At 44.0% G+C, this 19,878-nt stretch overlaps 1 protein-coding gene across 1 annotated transcript in view; it reads left to right on the top strand.

Moving 5' to 3' along the window:
- SLC35G2 (solute carrier family 35 member G2) overlaps window positions 1-18,758 on the top strand; it is a 238,818-nt gene extending 220,060 nt beyond the window's left edge. Inside the window, exon 2 of the mRNA XM_086944864.1 lies at window positions 17,326-18,758. Within this exon, the coding sequence (XP_086800990.1) occupies window positions 17,345-18,583 (1,239 nt within the window). The 5' untranslated portion in view covers window positions 17,326-17,344 and the 3' untranslated portion in view covers window positions 18,584-18,758. The remainder of the gene's footprint in view (window positions 1-17,325) is intronic.
- The last annotated feature ends 1,120 nt before the right edge of the window (window positions 18,759-19,878 follow it).

Genomic DNA, 19,878 nt, shown 5'->3' on the forward strand with positions numbered 1-19,878 from the left:
ACCAACCCAACAAAACAAGCCCAACCAACTTTAGAAAACTGCCCAGTCCCACCAGATCAACATATCAATGACATTGGGATCCTTCTCCCACCCACATCTATTGCTCTACCAAAGATGATTAAATGAGGTCTCCTCCTACCCCTAAGAACACAGTGTGCTTTACAAGGCTGCGGACGACCATGCAACGCCCTTTTTTACCATTAGTTGTCGAGGTCATACCTATAACCTCCCAACTGATATCAGCCTCCAACATGCCGGTGACACCTGTTGCCCCAGTTCCCCCCATCGTGCCTTTCCAGATACAGCACAAGTTCTTTCAAGATCAAATACCCCCAAATCTTTCCAAATACGCAATGAAAAACCTGAAACACAGGACCTTGAGAGACTTCCCAGAAACCCTGTCTGCAGACCAATACCATTGCCAACGCAAAGGTGCCATCAAAACCGACCTTCTCCTCTTCACACACAACACTGACCTATGGATCAGCTTCTCACGCAGTTTTCTCCCATCTTCCTCTGTCTCTAACATTCCATTTGGATGCAAAATCACATGCTTTTCCCCCTTTGGCCTCTCAGGTAACCTTTCTATCTCCATCTACAACAATGGGAACATCATGTTCCAAGCCAATGACACAATCCTGACCATGGTCATCTTTATTTAACTCACCCTCAAGCCCTCCAACGATCATCCACGCTCTCCTTCTCCATTCATCACTAACACCCCTCACCCATTCTCCACCCCTTCTGGTCCACTCAGACAACACCTCTCACTCCAGACTCTCCTGCAATCCGATATGCCCCCACATCCCTTGCTCACCACCAAAACCAGTCCTTGAACAACCTCCGAAAGACCATCTCCACACTGTTTATCTCCAACCTCCCACCAACCATTAGCTCACCCTCGGGGCGCCTCCTACGCCCTCTTCTCCTCAAGCCCACAGTTGACCCATAAGTCTATCCTCCTTTATCACCCACTGCCCTAAAATGTCCCAACTCCTGATACCAACAACCTACATCTCCCCCGACCTTAATTGATGAACATAACTGGCCTCCGCTCAGTAAGCTCCTTTCCTTGTGCTCACACCTCCCACGAAGAATGGACATCCTCACATCGGCTCTATCCAATATAAGCATCTCTCTGTCCTCTTGTTGTTGCTCCCCTCATCATTTCCCTTGGACCCTCCCCACAACGTTCCAGCGTATAGAGAGACAGCCATTTACCCAGACCCAAATGGACACAATCTCCCTTAGACAACTAAGATCATGAGAGTTATGCTGCCTCAAATTCCTCTACCCCCTGCTCGTCTCTTCCTGCAGTGGGCTGCCGGATTTCTCGCATCATCTCAGATGACATTCAAAGTCATACACACCATTGCGGTGTACGATCATCTCCTCTTAACTTGATACAAATCCCAACTTCCCTCCCTGAGCAGCCAAGTCTGAAAGAATAGTGTTACAGCAAACAAATGATGGACGGAATGCTGACAATGCAAACATTCTGCCCCTGTCAAAAGATCTGGGTTAAATCCATCGTTCTTTTGCCCACTTCGCCACCCCAGTTTGGACCCAGCCATATGCAAATCAGTCTTGATCCTGTGCCCCATGGGAACAGTCAAGACAAAACTGCCAGTCCCTCCCTGGACCGGAGACAAGCATCCTGGGACCGGTTTGAGGGTATGTCACCCTTCTTCAGCCAGGCTAGCTTGAATCCAGTGGCACAGTGAGCAAGGGACCCAAGTCTGGGCATACCCATACCACTTAGGGGGAAAAGTGTTACAGCAAATAAATGATTGATGGAATGCTGACAATGCAAACATTCCCCCCCAGTCAAAAGATCTGGGTTAAATCCATTGTTGTTTTGCCCACTACGCCACCCCAGTTTGGACCCAGCCATATGCATATGTCTGAAAGATAACAGATTCTCCCTGAACTGGATGCTACACAATGTCGGTCTGCAGTCAAACACTGTCTAGAGATATTGGACTCGATTTTGGCCCCTAATCTCAATATCCTGATCCTCACAGAAATGCGGCTCAAACACTCATCTAAACATGCTCTAGACCACCTACTTCCTCCCAATTACTCCATTTTGCATTGAGACCTGGAAGATAGACAAGGTGGAGGTCTCACTCGAAACATAGAAACTCCCTGAGAAGCAGGACCCTACCAACAACTCATTTTCAGACTTTCAAATGCATGTCAGTGGAAATGTCCACATCCACTACCTCCAACATCAGATTGAATGTGATCCACCGGGTCAAAACCACCCACCGGGTCAAAACAACATCTTCATCGAGGAATGCATGTATCTCTTCACCTCTCAACTTATCAGCTCTGACAACCCTATCCTCCTTGGAGACTTCAACATTATTTATTATTATTTTATGCATTTATAAAGCCTGCAGCTACCCAACAGGGTCTTCTGGCGCCAAAACATGTGGAGGCAAGGTAACTTTGGCAACAGGCGCAAATAAGAAAGAAAAAGAATCAAACCAGGTCGCTGAACAGCAGAGTTTTTAAATGCTTACGGAAAGCTAGCAGAGAATGACAATTCCTAAGGTCAATTGGCAGGGTATTCCAGAGCTTGGGGCCCAGGTAAGAAAAAGAGCGACCCCTCATACGGACAAGTCGAAACCTGGGAACTGAAAACAGTGTGAGGCTGATGGATCTCAACTGTCGAGCTGGCACATCAGGTGTTACCAATCTTTGAATATAGGAGGGGGCAAGGCCACATTTGGCACAAAACATGTAACAGAGGGCCTTGAACTCAATGCGCTTATTGACTTAAAGCGAAAGGAGTTGGTAGAGCAGAGGAGATTTAGAGGCACATCTAGGCAGATGGAAAAGAAGACAAACAGCTGCATATTGAATGACCTGCAACCGATACAGCACATTACTATAGTCCAGACTGGATATCACCAGAGCCTGCAGAACTGTTCTGTGAGCTGCTGGTGGAATTAGCCAGTTTTGATCCATCTAAGAGCAGCAAAGCAAGATGCCGTAACCCTGGACACCTGCGGTTTAAGGGAAAGATTGTTATAAATAATAAAACCTAGGTTTTTGACTTTAGGGACAGAGGCAGGCACAGGGCCCAGAGTGTCAGGCCAGTGTTTCATTTCCCAAAGCTCAGGGTTATTACACAGAATAAGCACCTCAGTTTTGATGCCGTTTAGCTTCAGAGCGTTACTGGTCAGGCATGAGGAAACATTCCTCAGGCCAGGTTGAAGCAGGGAAGGATCTAGGTGCTGAGTAGTGGAGAGGGAATCTGGGTATCGTCAACAGAAGAAAAGATAGTTAGTCCCGAATTCTCAGCAGTGTCAGCCAAAAGGCGAACATAAATATAAAAAAGCAAAGACCTCAAAATAGAACCCTGAGGCACTCCAGAGGTTAGAGATAGAGTGTTAGATCTCACTTCATTCAAGAAGACCTGGAAGGTACGTTCTTTTAACATCCACTGGAGAGACGAGGGTAATAGTTATTTGCACAATTTTACCACTTTTCTCAAAGACAATGATCTTCAACAACACTGCCATAAACCCACACGCTACAAAGGCACCATCCTGGACCTGATAATCTCCAATTTCTCCAACCTACTGTCATATGGCCACATTCCAGTCAACTGGGTCGACCACTTGCAGATCCCATTTTCCCTATTCAGCTTTTATACCAAAACATACGGGCAGCCCAAGAAAGAGAAAATGTGTTTCAGGGATACATCCAACCTTAACACAGAAGCCATGGCCATCATAGCCCTTCCTGTCCTAATTTCGATTATACCTCATCTTGCTATTAATGAGGCCTCCAACAAGTACAACTCTTGCATGGAATCCCTTACTGACAAATGTGCACCCCTGAAATGCAAATTATCCAGACCAAAACCCTCTTGTCCTTGTTTCTCAAAATAACTTTATGAAGAAAGAAAGCTTGTCAGAAATTCGAGAAAGAATGGAGACTAGCACCCTCTCACCTGAGTATGATTAAGCTTTGTGAAGCAAGAAAACATTACAAAGACCAAATCCTCAGAGCCACATACTCTCATATTCGAGCCCTCATGAATTCTGCAAAGAACAGACCAAAGCTCCTGTTTGAGGTTATCGCACAGACTACAAACTCCTTCACCACTTCAGCTCCTAAGTCATCAGTAGCCCACTGCAACTACAATGTGGATTTATTTGATAAAAATGTTAGAAACATCCATATCTCGCTACATCCAGCGAATCCCCAGAAATGGTGGAGTTTCTTCCATGAATGGTGCTGTATGCATGGTCATCTTTCTCCCCAATTTCTAGATGGGACCTAGAATGAACAATTCCCAAAGTGAATCCCATAAACCACCTTCGGAAGACATTTAGGTTTCAATTAACAAATCTCTTGCCACACACCTACTCCCTATATGAACCAAAATAGTCAACTCCTCTCACCAACTGGGTCTATTTTCAGAACGACTAAAAGTGGGCCAAGTCTCTCCTCCCTGGAAAAAAACACCCTCTCGATCCGGAGAACATGAACTACCGCTCAGTCGCCACATTCTCATTTTTAGGCAAAGTCATTGAAAGTTGGGTAGCATCCTAACTCACTTTACACAATCGAACAAATAAACTCTCAGACACTCTCCAATCAGGTTTCCGCCAGGGCCACTGTACAGAAACTGTGATCCTCCAAGTAGTCAATGACCCCCTTAAAATCCTTGACTCTAGTAACTCCTGCCTCCTGGTTCTTCTAAATTTGTCTGTTTCATTTGACACTGTCAGCCATCTGGACCTCAACTCCCATGGGGTGTGAAGGTACAGTCCTCAGCTGGTTCTTCTCATACCTAAGAAACCTATGCCAAATTGGGAAAATGGGTAACTCGTTCTCAAGAACAGTCAGTGTACTTCAAGGAATCCTTCAAGGCTTGATCCTCTCCCCAACCCTCTTTGAGCTCTACCTAGAACCACTATGTGTGATTCTTAGAAACTCTTTCTCTTTCTTAGATTCTCTTCCTCCTCTATGCCAACAACACTCAAATATACATGACAATCTCATCCCCAGAAGATGTTGCTATGCTTTCAATCACACTTTTAAAGATTGAAAACTGGATGTCTAGCCACCATCTAAAACTCAGCCCAACTAAAAAAGAATTTCTTTTGAGTTCAACTCTGAAAGTAAAAAAACTCCAGCACAGGAATGGATGGCACTCTCCCCCCCTAGAATTGCTGCTCTGCCATTGTCCAGAGTCTTAGATCGTTTGGTATCACCCTTGACAAGCATCTCCATCTTCACAGCCATATATTGCAGCCATGGCCAAAAGCACACAATATCAACTTAGGGAACTTTGGAGCATCAGGCAAGTGATCCCCGATCAAGAGCTCTGAACATTGGTGCAGTCTTTTGTTCTCTCCAGACTAGATTGTAGAATTACCCTGGCCTTCTCTTAGGTATTCCCAAAGTTCACCTAGGCCCACTGAGAGCAACACTACATGCAGCAGTGCGCTTCATTTTAGGTCTCAAGAAATTTGACCACACTTCCCCTGCCCCGCTAACCCTCCAATGGCTTCCCATTGAAGTATGGGCCCAATTCAAAATCACCTCTAATCAAGAAGCTGAAAATCTCTGGAGCAAACAGCGGTTCCAGAAATGCCCATTCCCTGCTCCTGGAACCACCACCTTCTGTCAAGAATGATACATGAACCAATCTTTCTATGGCAGTGCCACACGAATCGGGAACTCTCTGCCTCCCTCCGACTAACCACCTGACTATTCACCTCCAAAAAGTACCTCAAACTCCTCCTATTTGACAGACACCTTGGTTAATCAACCTCGATCATACATAAGTACTCTCTCTACCCAGATATGAAGGACCTTCACCATCTAAATCGATGTTTTAACTGTGTACAACCTTTTACCAACTGTTGCAGTTGTCTCATGTGGTAACTCCTGAACGCATCCACCAATGTAAATGTTCGAGTTTAATTACTGTAACTGGAACTCACTGTACCCCATGTATCATGCTACTGTTGTAAAGCTCTCTGATGCCTTCGGGCCTTGTCCGCCCTATATAACATTTCAAAAATAAACATAAAATAAAAAGAGCTGCCAAGCTTGAGACACCATTAGCCTAGGTTATGAAGCACCAGCAGTTTTCTGAAAGGTGTTGGCAGTAACCAATGAAAACAGTGCACACTGAGCAGACAGGCATGACATTGCCAGAACCTAGGCCAAATCAGAGATGAGGATAGAAGGCAGGGGAACAACCATACCTGAAATATTGGTAGAGACTTGCATATTGCCAACATGTCAACAATCTGGTTTACTGAGCTGGCAGGTAGGTTAATGTACCTGTAGCCAAGTTCAGTATGAAGCCTGCTAAACATTAATTTCTGTCTCAATGACACTGCTCAGTGGCTTGTGCCTGCTGACGAGATCTGCGTGCAATTTAAAGATCAGATTGTTTGGTGAAAAAGTTGAGCATTACAAGAACTTAGTGAGAAGATATCTGGGTGAAAATGTTAATTTATAAATTACTGAATTTCCTTAAACATGCAGGCTGGGCCTTCTAGACAAAATGAGCGTGATTACAAAAATGTAAACACATGTGAGTGATATAATCCATGGTAAATTTGGAGTGGCTAATTGATGATGCTATGTCATTATTTCTGTTATACCCATGATAGCCTGCTTAGAGTACCCCCAAATATTGGGGAGCACACAGTGTTGTTTAAATACCCCTCACACACCAACAGGCCCCTTGGTGTCATGCTTCATCTTCAGGGCCTTCGCATCCCTCTACGGGATGCGGCGTGCTGCGACTCACGGATACGTAGGAGCACTGATAGTGAACTATGTGATATGCACGATAATCCTCACCTTACTCACATGAGTGTGGAATGTAAAAGTGTATTTTACAAAAAGCACTAGGTGAAATGTACCTAAAGGTGTAGTAGTATGGATAAGCTCTGTTGCGCCCAATTGGCGTTTGAAGAACTTATGAATCAAGGTTGTCTGACCTCATGAGCCTAAGCGTGGTATTGGGGGTTCCTTCCTCACTGCTCAATATAGCAACGGTTACTGCACGACCTAGTAGACTTCCATCCCCTCAACGCGGCTCCGATGATGTGGAGCCGCGTTGAGGGGATGGCAGTCTACTAGGTCGTGCAGTAACCGTTGCTATATTGAGCAGTGAGGAAGGAACCCCCAATATCACCTAGTGCTTTTTGTAAAATACACTTTTACATTCCACACTCATGTGAGTAAGGTGAGGATTATCGTGCATATCCTCGTCCTGAAGAAGGAGTCGCTGTACTCCGAAACATGTCGACGCACTTTTTAGAGGTTGATATACCCTAATACGTATAACTGACAACCTCATCTTGCACCCCTTTTAACAATACCAGCCGAGGACATAATAAATATTTTTTCCTACAAGCCAGGTATTTTTTAACCTTCACTTTTTCACCTCACCACTCACACTCCCTCTCACACACACAAACACATAGTTCACTATCAGTGCTCCTACGTATCCGTGAGTCGCAGCACGCCGCATCCCGTAGAGGGATGCGAAGGCCCCGATGATGAAGCATGACACCAAGGGGCCTGTTGGTGTGTGAGGGGTATTTAAACAACACTGTGTGCTCCCCATCACTTTAGGGATCACTGCCACCTTCTGAGTGGATTCTATTTTGTTTAAACGAATTGCCAGGGGAGACTGAATCCACTTTTTCCTCTCCCTCCCTCCTTTTGTTGTATTCATACCCCCAAACATTACCTTTTGCCTTTCATTCCTCCATAAAAAAATATTATGCTTTTAATTACCATCCTGTCTTAACCCCTGCTGCTGACTCAATGCTCTTTAAATGATTCCATTTGGTAATTAAGTAAGAACTAGAGGTGTTTTTCAGTCTTTGTAATCTTTTGCCAACTTTAATGCCTCAATGTGCTTACAAATTCCCCCATTTGTTACTATTTTTCACAAAACAATTCACTGAGAAAAGTGCCTGACCTCTTTGTAAAGATTATTTTACATTCTGTCCAGTTTTTGCTATTTTTTAATTTCCTAATGAGTTTGACCCAGCCATTTAAACGCTATTATATTTTTAGCAAACGTTCTGATCCAATATTATTTAAAACTAGCAGCCCGTCCCGACCTTGTCCGGGAGCAATCAGGCTTCCCCGACCCCCGCCCGCTCCGACATTGTCCAGAAGCCCGGGCCCCCGCCCGGCCCGTCCCCCGCCTGCAACCGACCCCCGCCTGCCCCGACATTGTCCGTGGGTCCCCTTACCTCAGCCGCCGCTCCTCCCCCGCGCTCCTCAGTTTACCGGTCCGCCGCTCCTCGCTCCTCACCGCCGCTGTCCGCTGCTCGTCACCTCACCACTCCTCCCGCCTGTCTGCTGCTTGTCACCTCACCGCCGCTGGTCACCGCTCCTCCGGCCTGTCCGCTGCTCCTCACGTCACCGCTCCTCCCCCTCGCCATGTCCGCTGCTCCTCGTCGCGCTCCTGGACGCCGCTCCTCCCCGCGCTCCTGACGCGAGCACGCACGTCGCGGCCGGCGCTACTTCGGAGGGACTACTTTTTCTTTTATGTACATTTTTTAAATAATTTATTTTATTTTTTTATTTATATAGCCTATAACCATCTGCACACCCTGACGATTACAACGGTGTATCGGGTGTGTGGATTGGCACTGTGGTTCCCGAGTTTTCCTGCCTCAAAGCCTCAAAGTTCTTCCTTTATTATAGTAGTATAGATTCTAGATTTGTCACCAATAACCTCCAAAATCCATAGGGGAGGAAGGTGAGAGAGGGGTAAGAAGTGTATTTTTTTCTTAAGATTTTTTGAGTGACACACAGGGAAATGGTCCCGTATGAGGTAACATGCCACATGAACTACTAATTCTCAGCAAAGTCCTTGTGGTCAGGCCAAACCCCTGTATACTTTTCCGTCCTCCCCAGCATGATAAAGCTTACATACCTGGATGAAACGTTGTCAGTGTGGGGTTTTCCCCACTTGTGTTTTGCACATTCTTCACTGTTGCATCTTGACTAATGGAGAATAATAAAATCATTATCTTCCTTCAGTTTCCCTGCAGCGTGAGATCATTGGGACACCAAAGATGTCTCCGCATTTTTTTTTGATTGACATCCTGTTCGGCTAAAAGTTTCCAAATTTGCTAGCCCGACCACTTGGCCACAGCCCAAATGGTTAGATATTCCTGGCTAAGCCCGTGCAACGAACTTGCAAAAGATAAGTCATAACGGAGTCTTTAAGAGAAAGACATGTCATATATGATATACTCAATCTTTCCATCTTCTTTAGGGAAGGAGGCAGGAGATGTGGGTTATTCTAATCGTCGCTCCCATCAAGACTTCTAAAAATGCTAATTTTAGGCCACACTATTCCTTCTTTAGCTTGTTTGACTGTTGGAGGGCATTTTTTCATTTTAGGCTTTCTTGAATTTTTGTGATATATTATGTGATTAGGTTACAGAGCGTTCACAAGGAGCCTTACATACCCGGGTATGTGGCTTGACTCATAATGTGCAAGATGGGTCACCTAAAATAAAGGTGGGAGACTCAACTCCTGGTTATGTAATGTTATGTTGGGAAAATTCCACAAAATATATTGTACACCAGTATCACACAATGCTCACCTGGAACTAAGAGACCCTGGCCTTACAAAGTTCTATATGTAGCTTCCAGTGTATATTGGAGCCACTGGGGACACACACGGTACCCCCACGGTATCATTGCAAGTCTCATCCCACATCAAGGGGGCAAAATACGCAGAAATCAGGCACAGACGTTGTGTAAGTGGACATAACTTTCCACGTGGGATGAACCATAATCAGCCACATTTGCTACCCCACAGGACAGCCCCCATGGGAACAAAGCATACCATGCACAATAACTGTGGTGCCAGAGAAGTCATTTCACACACTCGGGGAGATACATCTAGTATCCTGCTGTATATAGCTCTCAAGCAGGTAAGGTAACCCCCTATGTGATAGATACATTGGTCTTCTGCATATTCTGCCCCTGATCGAGAATTGGCCGAGTATGCCTTTGAAGGATCTGGACCATAAAAGATCACATTCTTGTATTGAAGGCCTGTGCTGCCTTCATCAACACTGCATATCTTTAGTTTAAAAAGATAATTTTGGCAAAAGTACCAAGAAGGGTTCCAGGATATTTACATAGCAGAAGGTGAGCTGTTGGAATTTCCGAAAGAGGAGGACTTAAGGAAGCGAGGGGAAGAATGAATGGCTCCAGATAATACTGGCGATGGTGTTTTCATAGTTTCAACAGTCTCTACTCAAGCTTTGACGGACTATTTTCTGCAGTATTCTGTATTCCAGCCAAGGAAGGAACTATCTTGCAATTAATCTTTGTCCAGTGAACACATTGTTCCAATCAATTACTTCCATTAGCCTTCAGAAGTGTCTGAGCTTCTAACTTCACAGAATGGGCTCAAGACTTAATTTCAATTTGATAGAGATCGATTTATTTAAGGCAGTTGCAAATGTAAGTGTTTTATTTGTGGCAGCAGTGAGTAATGTTTTTTTTTGTAAGGAGAGAGAATCCAATGTTGTTAAGGTTCCTTGGATTATCCCACTGTTCAAAGACAGTGAGTTTAACTCATCAGCAAGCTATCACTTAATTTCCTTGTCTCGTTCTTGTGCTAAGGTTTATGGGAAGCTATTGCTGCTACATTTATAGTAAGGGAAATTCCCGGATTAATCAATTTCCTCAGTCCAGACAGCATTTAGTGAGGGAAGTGCTATGGCTAACAAGGTCTGCCCTGTTAAGCATAGTACTCTACATAGACCAGTATGATCAAGTGAACGAATGCTCCTTTCCCACTCGCCCGTGTCAGGATGTTTTGTTACCTCGATAGAGGATGGCCATAAGGTGGGTTTTTGATGGCATGGGCTTTTGAGGCGGTTAGTCAAAGGAGTCTATTCACCATCTTCTGGTATGCTCTTTTGAACTAGTTCAGGCGGCTTCTTCTAAAGTTTAGCAGTGTGGAGTGGCAAAAAATTGCTGCGCTCATTTTGAATCTAGTTACCAAGGATGATAATACTGCTGTGTCTTTATATTTAGTACATGTTTTTTTTTATTTCAGTACTTTTATTGAGGTATTTACAAGGTACAGTATACATGTATAGAGTCACGGATTCTGTGCCGACAAGGCGCTGGTGTAGGGGGTCTTGTGTGAGGACAGGTAGTTGTCCAGGGATAGCCACATTTCTGCATTCGTGTGGGTCGTTCTTGTTTGGTTTGATGTTATGGTGTCTGCTCCCCATAGGAAGGTGATCCAGTTGAACCACATCTTAAACGATGCTTTCCCTGTGTCCTTCCAGTTGTTCAGGATTGTCTTGATCGCTGCGGTGAGTAAGAGATCGATCAGTTCTTTGTCCCCCTTGGATTCTATTGCTGGTGAAAAGACAGACGGCTCTTTTTAAAGTGTGGTGGACAGTACTCAGTCACAGTTATTCATTTCATTGAATGGAAAGGTTGTAGGCGGATGCTGTCGGGTTTGATGGATCTTCACCAAGTATTTTAAAGGTTTATGTTTTTCAGAAACAAAAACCTCAAAGGGGGAATTTGTTTCTGAAAAATAAAAAAAATGATCGCCCCACACCGTGGAAGTTATTTCCCAGGGTGTTGCAGTCATTATTGTATTTTTCTGTCGTTCACCACCAAGTATTTCCTGGTGGTGAAGGACAGAAAAAAAAATGCATTCAATGGTCTACTCTAAATAGGGCGCGTGGTGTAACATCCTTCCTCAAAAGGCTCCTACTACTTTGAGGGATGGTTTGTGTTGATGGAAAACCTAAGGTCCGCTCGTTTCTGAATGAAGAAAGAAGACCAGGGGTTTTGGGGACAGGATACTCCGTCGCCTTTGCAGCAGAGTGCTGTGTCCACCAAACTCTAAATCAGGCCCAGAGACCTTCAATTAGTGGTTTAATGTAAAAATTGTTTTCTAATTTAAGTTGATTACTAAGTTTTATCTTCACATAAATCATTTTAACATTATAAAGTGCCCTCTAAATTCATATCAATGCGTTTTATAGTATATAAATATATATATATATATTGGTCAGCTATCACTGTATGGGCTGAAACCGTGAACTCAAAGTACCAGCATGCCTCTGGTCTCGACATCGTCACAGGAGGCAGTTCCATTGAAAGCGGAGGCTGGGGATTGACATCTACAAAAGGAGTGACCAGAGTTATGCTCAGGACCCTGATTATCCCCAGCTGTGAGACTCCATGAGGAAACGAGAATCGGCACTGATGAAAGCTAAGACACTTGCTAGAAACGCGTCTGCCTGACGTTTTCCTGGACTTTGCTGTGATTTTACGCGCAATAAATCCTGGTGGGAGCCAGCATATGTCGGGCTCATTCTTTCTGTTGAGGGTGAGCGTGGTATTCATATACAAAGCCAGTATGCTGTTTCCTGGCTTACCGGCATGCCCTCTTGATCTGGCGTGACACGAAAAATCAGCGAACTTTGGTGTGTGTATAAAACTACAACGTGTCACCCCCCCAAGCGATCTCAAAGTATTTTGCTGGGACTTACTGCTATGGGGAAAGAGGCTGCAGCGTGTCTGCAGAGGCCCCGCCAGGTACCGCGGAAATCATCCCTGAAGACGAGGTCGGGGGTGTGTGAAACTTCGAGTCAAGCCACTGGGCTTTGGTCAGCTATCACTGTATGGGCTGAAACCGTGAACTCAAAGTACCAGCATGCCTCTGGTCTCGACATCGTCACAGGAGGCAGTTCCATTGAAAGCGGAGGCTGGGGATTGACATCTACAAAAGGAGTGACCAGAGTTATGCTCAGGACCCTGATTATCCCCAGCTGTGAGACTCCATGAGGAAACGAGAATCGGCACTGATGAAAGCTAAGACACTTGCTAGAAACGCGTCTGCCTGACGTTTTCCTGGACTTTGCTGTGATTTTACGCGCAATAAATCCTGGTGGGAGCCAGCATATGTCGGGCTCATTCTTTCTGTTGAGGGTGAGCGTGGTATTCATATACAAAGCCAGTATGCTGTTTCCTGGCTTACCGGCATGCCCTCTTGATCTGGCGTGACACGAAAAATCAGCGAACTTTGGTGTGTGTATAAAACTACAACGTGTCACCCCCCCAAGCGATCTCAAAGTATTTTGCTGGGACTTACTGCTATGGGGAAAGAGGCTGCAGCGTGTCTGCAGAGGCCCCGCCAGGTACCGCGGAAATCATCCCTGAAGACGAGGTCGGGGGTGTGTGAAACTTCGAGTCAAGCCACTGGGCTTTGGTCAGCTATCACTGTATGGGCTGAAACCGTGAACTCAAAGTACCAGCATGCCTCTGGTCTCGACATCGTCACAGGAGGCAGTTCCATTGAAAGCGGAGGCTGGGGATTGACATCTACAAAAGGAGTGACCAGAGTTATGCTCAGGACCCTGATTATCCCCAGCTGTGAGACTCCATGAGGAAACGAGAATCGGCACTGATGAAAGCTAAGACACTTGCTAGAAACGCGTCTGCCTGACGTTTTCCTGGACTTTGCTGTGATTTTACGCGCAATAAATCCTGGTGGGAGCCAGCATATGTCGGGCTCATTCTTTCTGTTGAGGGTGAGCGTGGTATTCATATACAAAGCCAGTATGCTGTTTCCTGGCTTACCGGCATGCCCTCTTGATCTGGCGTGACACGAAAAATCAGCGAACTTTGGTGTGTGTATAAAACTACAACGTGTCACCCCCCCAAGCGATCTCAAAGTATTTTGCTGGGACTTACTGCTATGGGGAAAGAGGCTGCAGCGTGTCTGCAGAGGCCCCGCCAGGTACCGCGGAAATCATCCCTGAAGACGAGGTCGGGGGTGTGTGAAACTTCGAGTCAAGCCACTGGGCTTTGGTCAGCTATCACTGTATGGGCTGAAACCGTGAACTCAAAGTACCAGCATGCCTCTGGTCTCGACATCGTCACAGGAGGCAGTTCCATTGAAAGCGGAGGCTGGGGATTGACATCTACAAAAGGAGTGACCAGAGTTATGCTCAGGACCCTGATTATCCCCAGCTGTGAGACTCCATGAGGAAACGAGAATCGGCACTGATGAAAGCTAAGACACTTGCTAGAAACGCGTCTGCCTGACGTTTTCCTGGACTTTGCTGTGATTTTACGCGCAATAAATCCTGGTGGGAGCCAGCATATGTCGGGCTCATTCTTTCTGTTGAGGGTGAGCGTGGTATTCATATACAAAGCCAGTATGCTGTTTCCTGGCTTACCGGCATGCCCTCTTGATCTGGCGTGACACGAAAAATCAGCGAACTTTGGTGTGTGTATAAAACTACAACGTGTCACCCCCCCAAGCGATCTCAAAGTATTTTGCTGGGACTTACTGCTATGGGGAAAGAGGCTGCAGCGTGTCTGCAGAGGCCCCGCCAGGTACCGCGGAAATCATCCCTGAAGACGAGGTCGGGGGTGTGTGAAACTTCGAGTCAAGCCACTGGGCTTTGGTCAGCTATCACTGTATGGGCTGAAACCGTGAACTCAAAGTACCAGCATGCCTCTGGTCTCGACATCGTCACAGGAGGCAGTTCCATTGAAAGCGGAGGCTGGGGATTGACATCTACAAAAGGAGTGACCAGAGTTATGCTCAGGACCCTGATTATCCCCAGCTGTGAGACTCCATGAGGAAACGAGAATCGGCACTGATGAAAGCTAAGACACTTGCTAGAAACGCGTCTGCCTGACGTTTTCCTGGACTTTGCTGTGATTTTACGCGCAATAAATCCTGGTGGGAGCCAGCATATGTCGGGCTCATTCTTTCTGTTGAGGGTGAGCGTGGTATTCATATATATATATATATATATATATATATATATATATATATATATATATATATATATATTTATTTATGCGCATACATATATATTTTCCCCAAAACCTTCTAAAAGAAGGAGACACAGGTCGCACTCCCGGGTTTGGTGATTTGCAATCCTTTTTATTTTAAATTGCTTTGTCAGGTACCGTGATCAAGATCTCAGCGGAGAACCAAACGCGTCGGTGTGGCTTTTGAGAACCTGACAAAGCGATTTAAAATAAAAAGGATTGCAAATCAACAAACCCGGGAGTGCGACCTGGGTCTCCTTCTTTTAGAAGGTTTTGGGAAAATTAAAAACTGGCGAGGCTCAGCCAGAGGCACTGCACCGAGTGAGAAGCGCCAAACGGATCAGCCACAGTGAGCCTGTTGTGGAGGATATCTATATATATAAATATACACACACACACACCTACACATATGTATATATATATCACGACAAAGTTTTCAGGCGCTTCATGAAAAGTGCGTTGCTCACGCGGTTGAACCAAACATCAACATTATGCCAAACGAACCTCCAGAAGTAAAGAGCCGCACATCAACAGTGTTCTGTTCCAAGGTTAATTTATTCTTAAACCAATTTCAAATGCCAGCACAGATTAACCCACGCGTTCCGGTATATTCATATACCTTGATAACAGTTATATATTTATATATATATACTGCTCCATTCCAAAAGGAAAATGCAGGCACTCACAGAGTGTAAAATACATCAATTTAGTGAGCAGACACGTTTCGGACATTGCCTTTTTCAAAGCTAATACCAGTAAAAACGGTGTCTTTGCCAAGCAGTTTAATACAGGTGGTTGAAACAGTACTTTCACTGGACAGACCATGGATAAATAAAGAGGACTTTGTTCAATTGGTTCATGCCGCTGTAAATTCAGCCATCATGTTGTAAGTCAATGTATATACGATTTATCACGGTACTGGTATACTTCAAGATTTAGATATCCAAATGCACAATTGTAACTTTGAATCGAAATTATATATATATATATATATATATATATATATATATATATATATATATATATAGAGAGAGAGAGAGAGAGAGAGAGAGAGAGAGAGAGAGAGATATGTATACCTTCCCATGAGGAACAGCAGTGCACTGCCAATAGGAAACCAATGAAGAACAATCACCATTGCAAACATTGGGTCTCAAGTGTAGCCAAAAGTGTCTAGGCAAATGCAGAACCTCTTCCAGTGGCAATGCTGTAGGGCTCCAATTAAGTTTAATCATAGGAGGTTGGTTACATTTACACTGGAAGTAGAAAGAATGCAGATGCACAGTACAGGCTAAGAGTGGGAGCAGCTGGTGAGGGTTGAGAAAAGGGTAAAGAGTGGTGGGAGTCGCTATAGGTAAGTAGACAGACACAGCATGCAACAAGGAGTCCGTCACCTACAGCCATGTGTGAAGGAGGGGTGTATATGGATGCTCTCTCTTATAGAAAAGTTAAGAACTAATGCATGGTCAATATTGATGATTTTGTTTGAAGTATTTTGAGTATTTTCATGTAATCCCTTTTAAATTATTGGGATCTTAGATTTTAACACAGACCCATCTCCTCAGCTCTTTATATATATTTCTAACTTGGGCGTGGTACAAACGATTTCTCTTATTCATCCAGTCACCTGCAGGAAGTTAATACCAGTACCTATGGGTCACACTAAGTACATAGCAAATACGTGACATAATGATGTTTAATCATAATTACAATGTAATGTCTGTCATTCTACACTGCCGTAATGTCGCAATGTTTGTATGTCAGAATATGATTGGCAGAATATCATCTTACCAAAATATCATGCCTGAAATATTGCTTACAAAAATACTGTTTTATCGGGCATTGTTGGAGCTTGGAACATTGAGTAGTATTTATCGAAATACTTTAATATCATAGCCAAAATATTGAGGACCAAATTATAGAGGAAGTAAGTGAATATAGATAATTACTGATTTATCATTCTTAACTCCACCTATGTACTTATGTACTTTAAAATTGTGTATATCGTCAACATACATATATATAGTTAAGTATAGAAAATCTATACAAGCCTTTCCATATTTTGGTCCAAAATATTTTGGCTACGATATTAAGGTATCTCTATATCGCCTACTAAATAGTATGTACCCACACCATCGCGTGTAGATTTTGTATAATTAATTCCAATAAATATTTAGGAAACAATAAATTTGTCATTTGATATATATATAGTCTACAATATTCTGGTGCCTCACCTGTCACAACTATGTGTGTACAATGGAAAGTTGAGACAGTTCTCTCATTGTGAGTGAAATAAGTATCCAAAGCCAAGCAATTCTGTCAATATATACCTAAGTTATGCTTGATTAAAAAAAGGAATTTTTTTAACTCAAATATATGACAATAATTTTTACAGGGTCAGAAGAAACATTTGAAGGAACATTGTTAATAATTTCTAATGATTTTGACATGTGAATCTTTTTCTTACAGCTTTCTTGTCCTTGCGGAAATGGATGCATCTCCATCCAAGCCCTATGCAGCCAAAAAGAGAGTCAAAATACACCCCAACACAGTGACTGTGAAATACACATCCCATTACCCCCAGCCTGGAGATGATGGATATGAAGAAATCAATGAGGACAATGATGGCTTCATTGAAGAAAACCCAAAGAAAAGACTCCTCGGTGATGGCAAGAGGAAGGGAAGAACTTTCTTTGGAACAATGGATGGTAGATCCCGATCAACCGAAGGCAAAGATAGTGAGCTAGCACAGCAGTTTCAAAGTTTTGCAGAAAGCACAATCTCCCAGTCAAGAAAAACTTGGGCAGTACTCTTTGGGTCTGCCCTGGCCCATGGATGTGTTGCTTTGATCACAAGACTTGTCGCCGACCGTTCTAAAGTGCCCTCACTGGAGTTGATTTTCATCCGTTCTGTCCTGCAGGTGTTGTCTATCATGGTAGTGTGTTACTACAAGGAGGCACCTTTTGGTCCCTCGGGGTACAGACTGAGACTTTTCTTCTATGGAGTGTGCAATGTCATCTCCATCACATGTGCATACACGTCATTCTCCATTGTTCCACCAAGCAATGGAACAACACTATGGAGGGCCACAACCACTGTCTTCAGCGCCATCTTAGCGTTTTTGCTGGTAGATGAACGAATGGCTTACATTGATATATTAACCGTGGTAAGCAGTATCTTTGGAGTTTGCCTAGTTATGATTCCAAACATCGTTGATGAGAACACATCTTCCTTCAACATTTGGAAGGAAGCCTTTGGATACACTATGACAGTCATGGCTGGGTTGACCACAGCTCTTTCTATGATAGTCTACAGGTCAATCAAAGAGAAGGTGAGCATGTGGACAGCCCTCTTTACGTTTGGATGGACTGGGACCGTGTGGGGAGCCTGCAGCATGTTTGTTCTTCAAGAACCTATCATCCCACTTGATGGGGAAACCTGGAGCTATCTCATGGCCATCTGTCTTTGTTCTACTGTGGCATTCCTAGGTGTTTACTATGCATTAAATAAGTTCCACCCTGCTCTGGTCAGCACAGTTCAGCATCTTGAGATTGTGGTGGCCATGATACTTCAACTCATTGTGTTGCGCATGTTTCCCAGTGTTTATGACCTCATTGGAGGCGCCATCATCCTAATCAGTGTTTTTACCCTAGCTGGATACAAGCTCTATTGGGGCAAGATGGGGAGACAGGATTATCAAGAAATACTGGACTCTCCCATTAAGTGAGCTGCCATGTGAAGTCAGGGGCTGTTTGCTAGCACATCATTGAAAAAATAACATACACTGCCATGTGATATGAGTGTCTGTTTTGCCAAAGTCTTTTGCATTGTGTTGTTGAAAGAGTTCTATAATGTTTGTGTCTATTAATGTGACATGTGACTTGAATAAAATGCATTCTACAAATGCCAGTGTTGGGTGATACAAAAAGATTAATTATTATTTTTGTTTTACAATATTCTCTAGTCCATGCTTTTTGTTTACACACAATCAGTCAACTATCTTGTGTCTGCACCAACAATATCCAAAAAGTTCACTCTTTAAAAACTGAGACCCAAGATCAAAAGATTGCCAGGAGACCATCAATTATTGCCCAGAGCTCTCCATTTTACTCTATTTACTCTGCCAAAGCAAACACACATGCAACAGTTTACAAAACAATAACGTGTGCATATGCTTATGGTTCTTCTTTGCAGTGTCTGAGTGCTTTATTAAACTGTCATGCTGATGGTGGTAGCCGATATGTGTTTTGCTCTTTCTAGTCCTTTATCCTAAGATGGTTAATATACTGTTGGATAAAATGGTGCCACCTTGGAACTTGCCATGAAACAACTAGTACCCAGGCATGAAAAAACACTAGATAGTACTACCCACATATCGGATGCCTCAGAATGGTTGTCCCTTATAAAACCTGCAAGAACTGTCAAGAAACCTTAATCATGTGCCCTCAGTTTTGTAAATGTATATTTCCATCACTAACTGGCATATACAAATGCCAAATAGAAACAGTATGAGTGGTTATCTGGAGCTCTGTACCAAATACTAATCCAAAGACAGCAAGTGAGAGTGCAGAGTCGCCCTAGTGAACATTGAAGAAGATACCTAGTAGTTAGGCTGGAGTTCCTCATCCAAGCCTCCCCCTATGGTGACTAGTCATCGTTTACCATTTGTATCATGTGACTTCCTGCACCCTTAGTCTGAGAGCTGGGTATTACAATTTAGGTGATTTTATGGCTTTGCCAAATTTTTCGCAACCATAGATTTGTTGTGATTTCAATAAAATAATACTTCAGGCTCAATGGATCACATATTACCTAGAATGATGGGTGCATTATACAATTCAGCTTCTTTTAATCTTCAAAAATTGCCTTCACAACTCTAGCCAATTGATTCCTGTGCTTGCGCTTGGGAAGGGTGGGTATATCCCTCACCGTGTGTCAATTTCCAAAATGAAGATTAAGGGGCCTATTACGATTGCAGTTTTTCCGCATTGTCCGGGCCGGCGGAAGCCACCGCCGGCCCGG

This window comes from Lissotriton vulgaris, chromosome 11 (genome assembly GCF_964263255.1).
Source record: "Lissotriton vulgaris chromosome 11, aLisVul1.2, whole genome shotgun sequence".
NCBI classification, from domain to species: Eukaryota; Metazoa; Chordata; class Amphibia; order Caudata; family Salamandridae; genus Lissotriton; species Lissotriton vulgaris.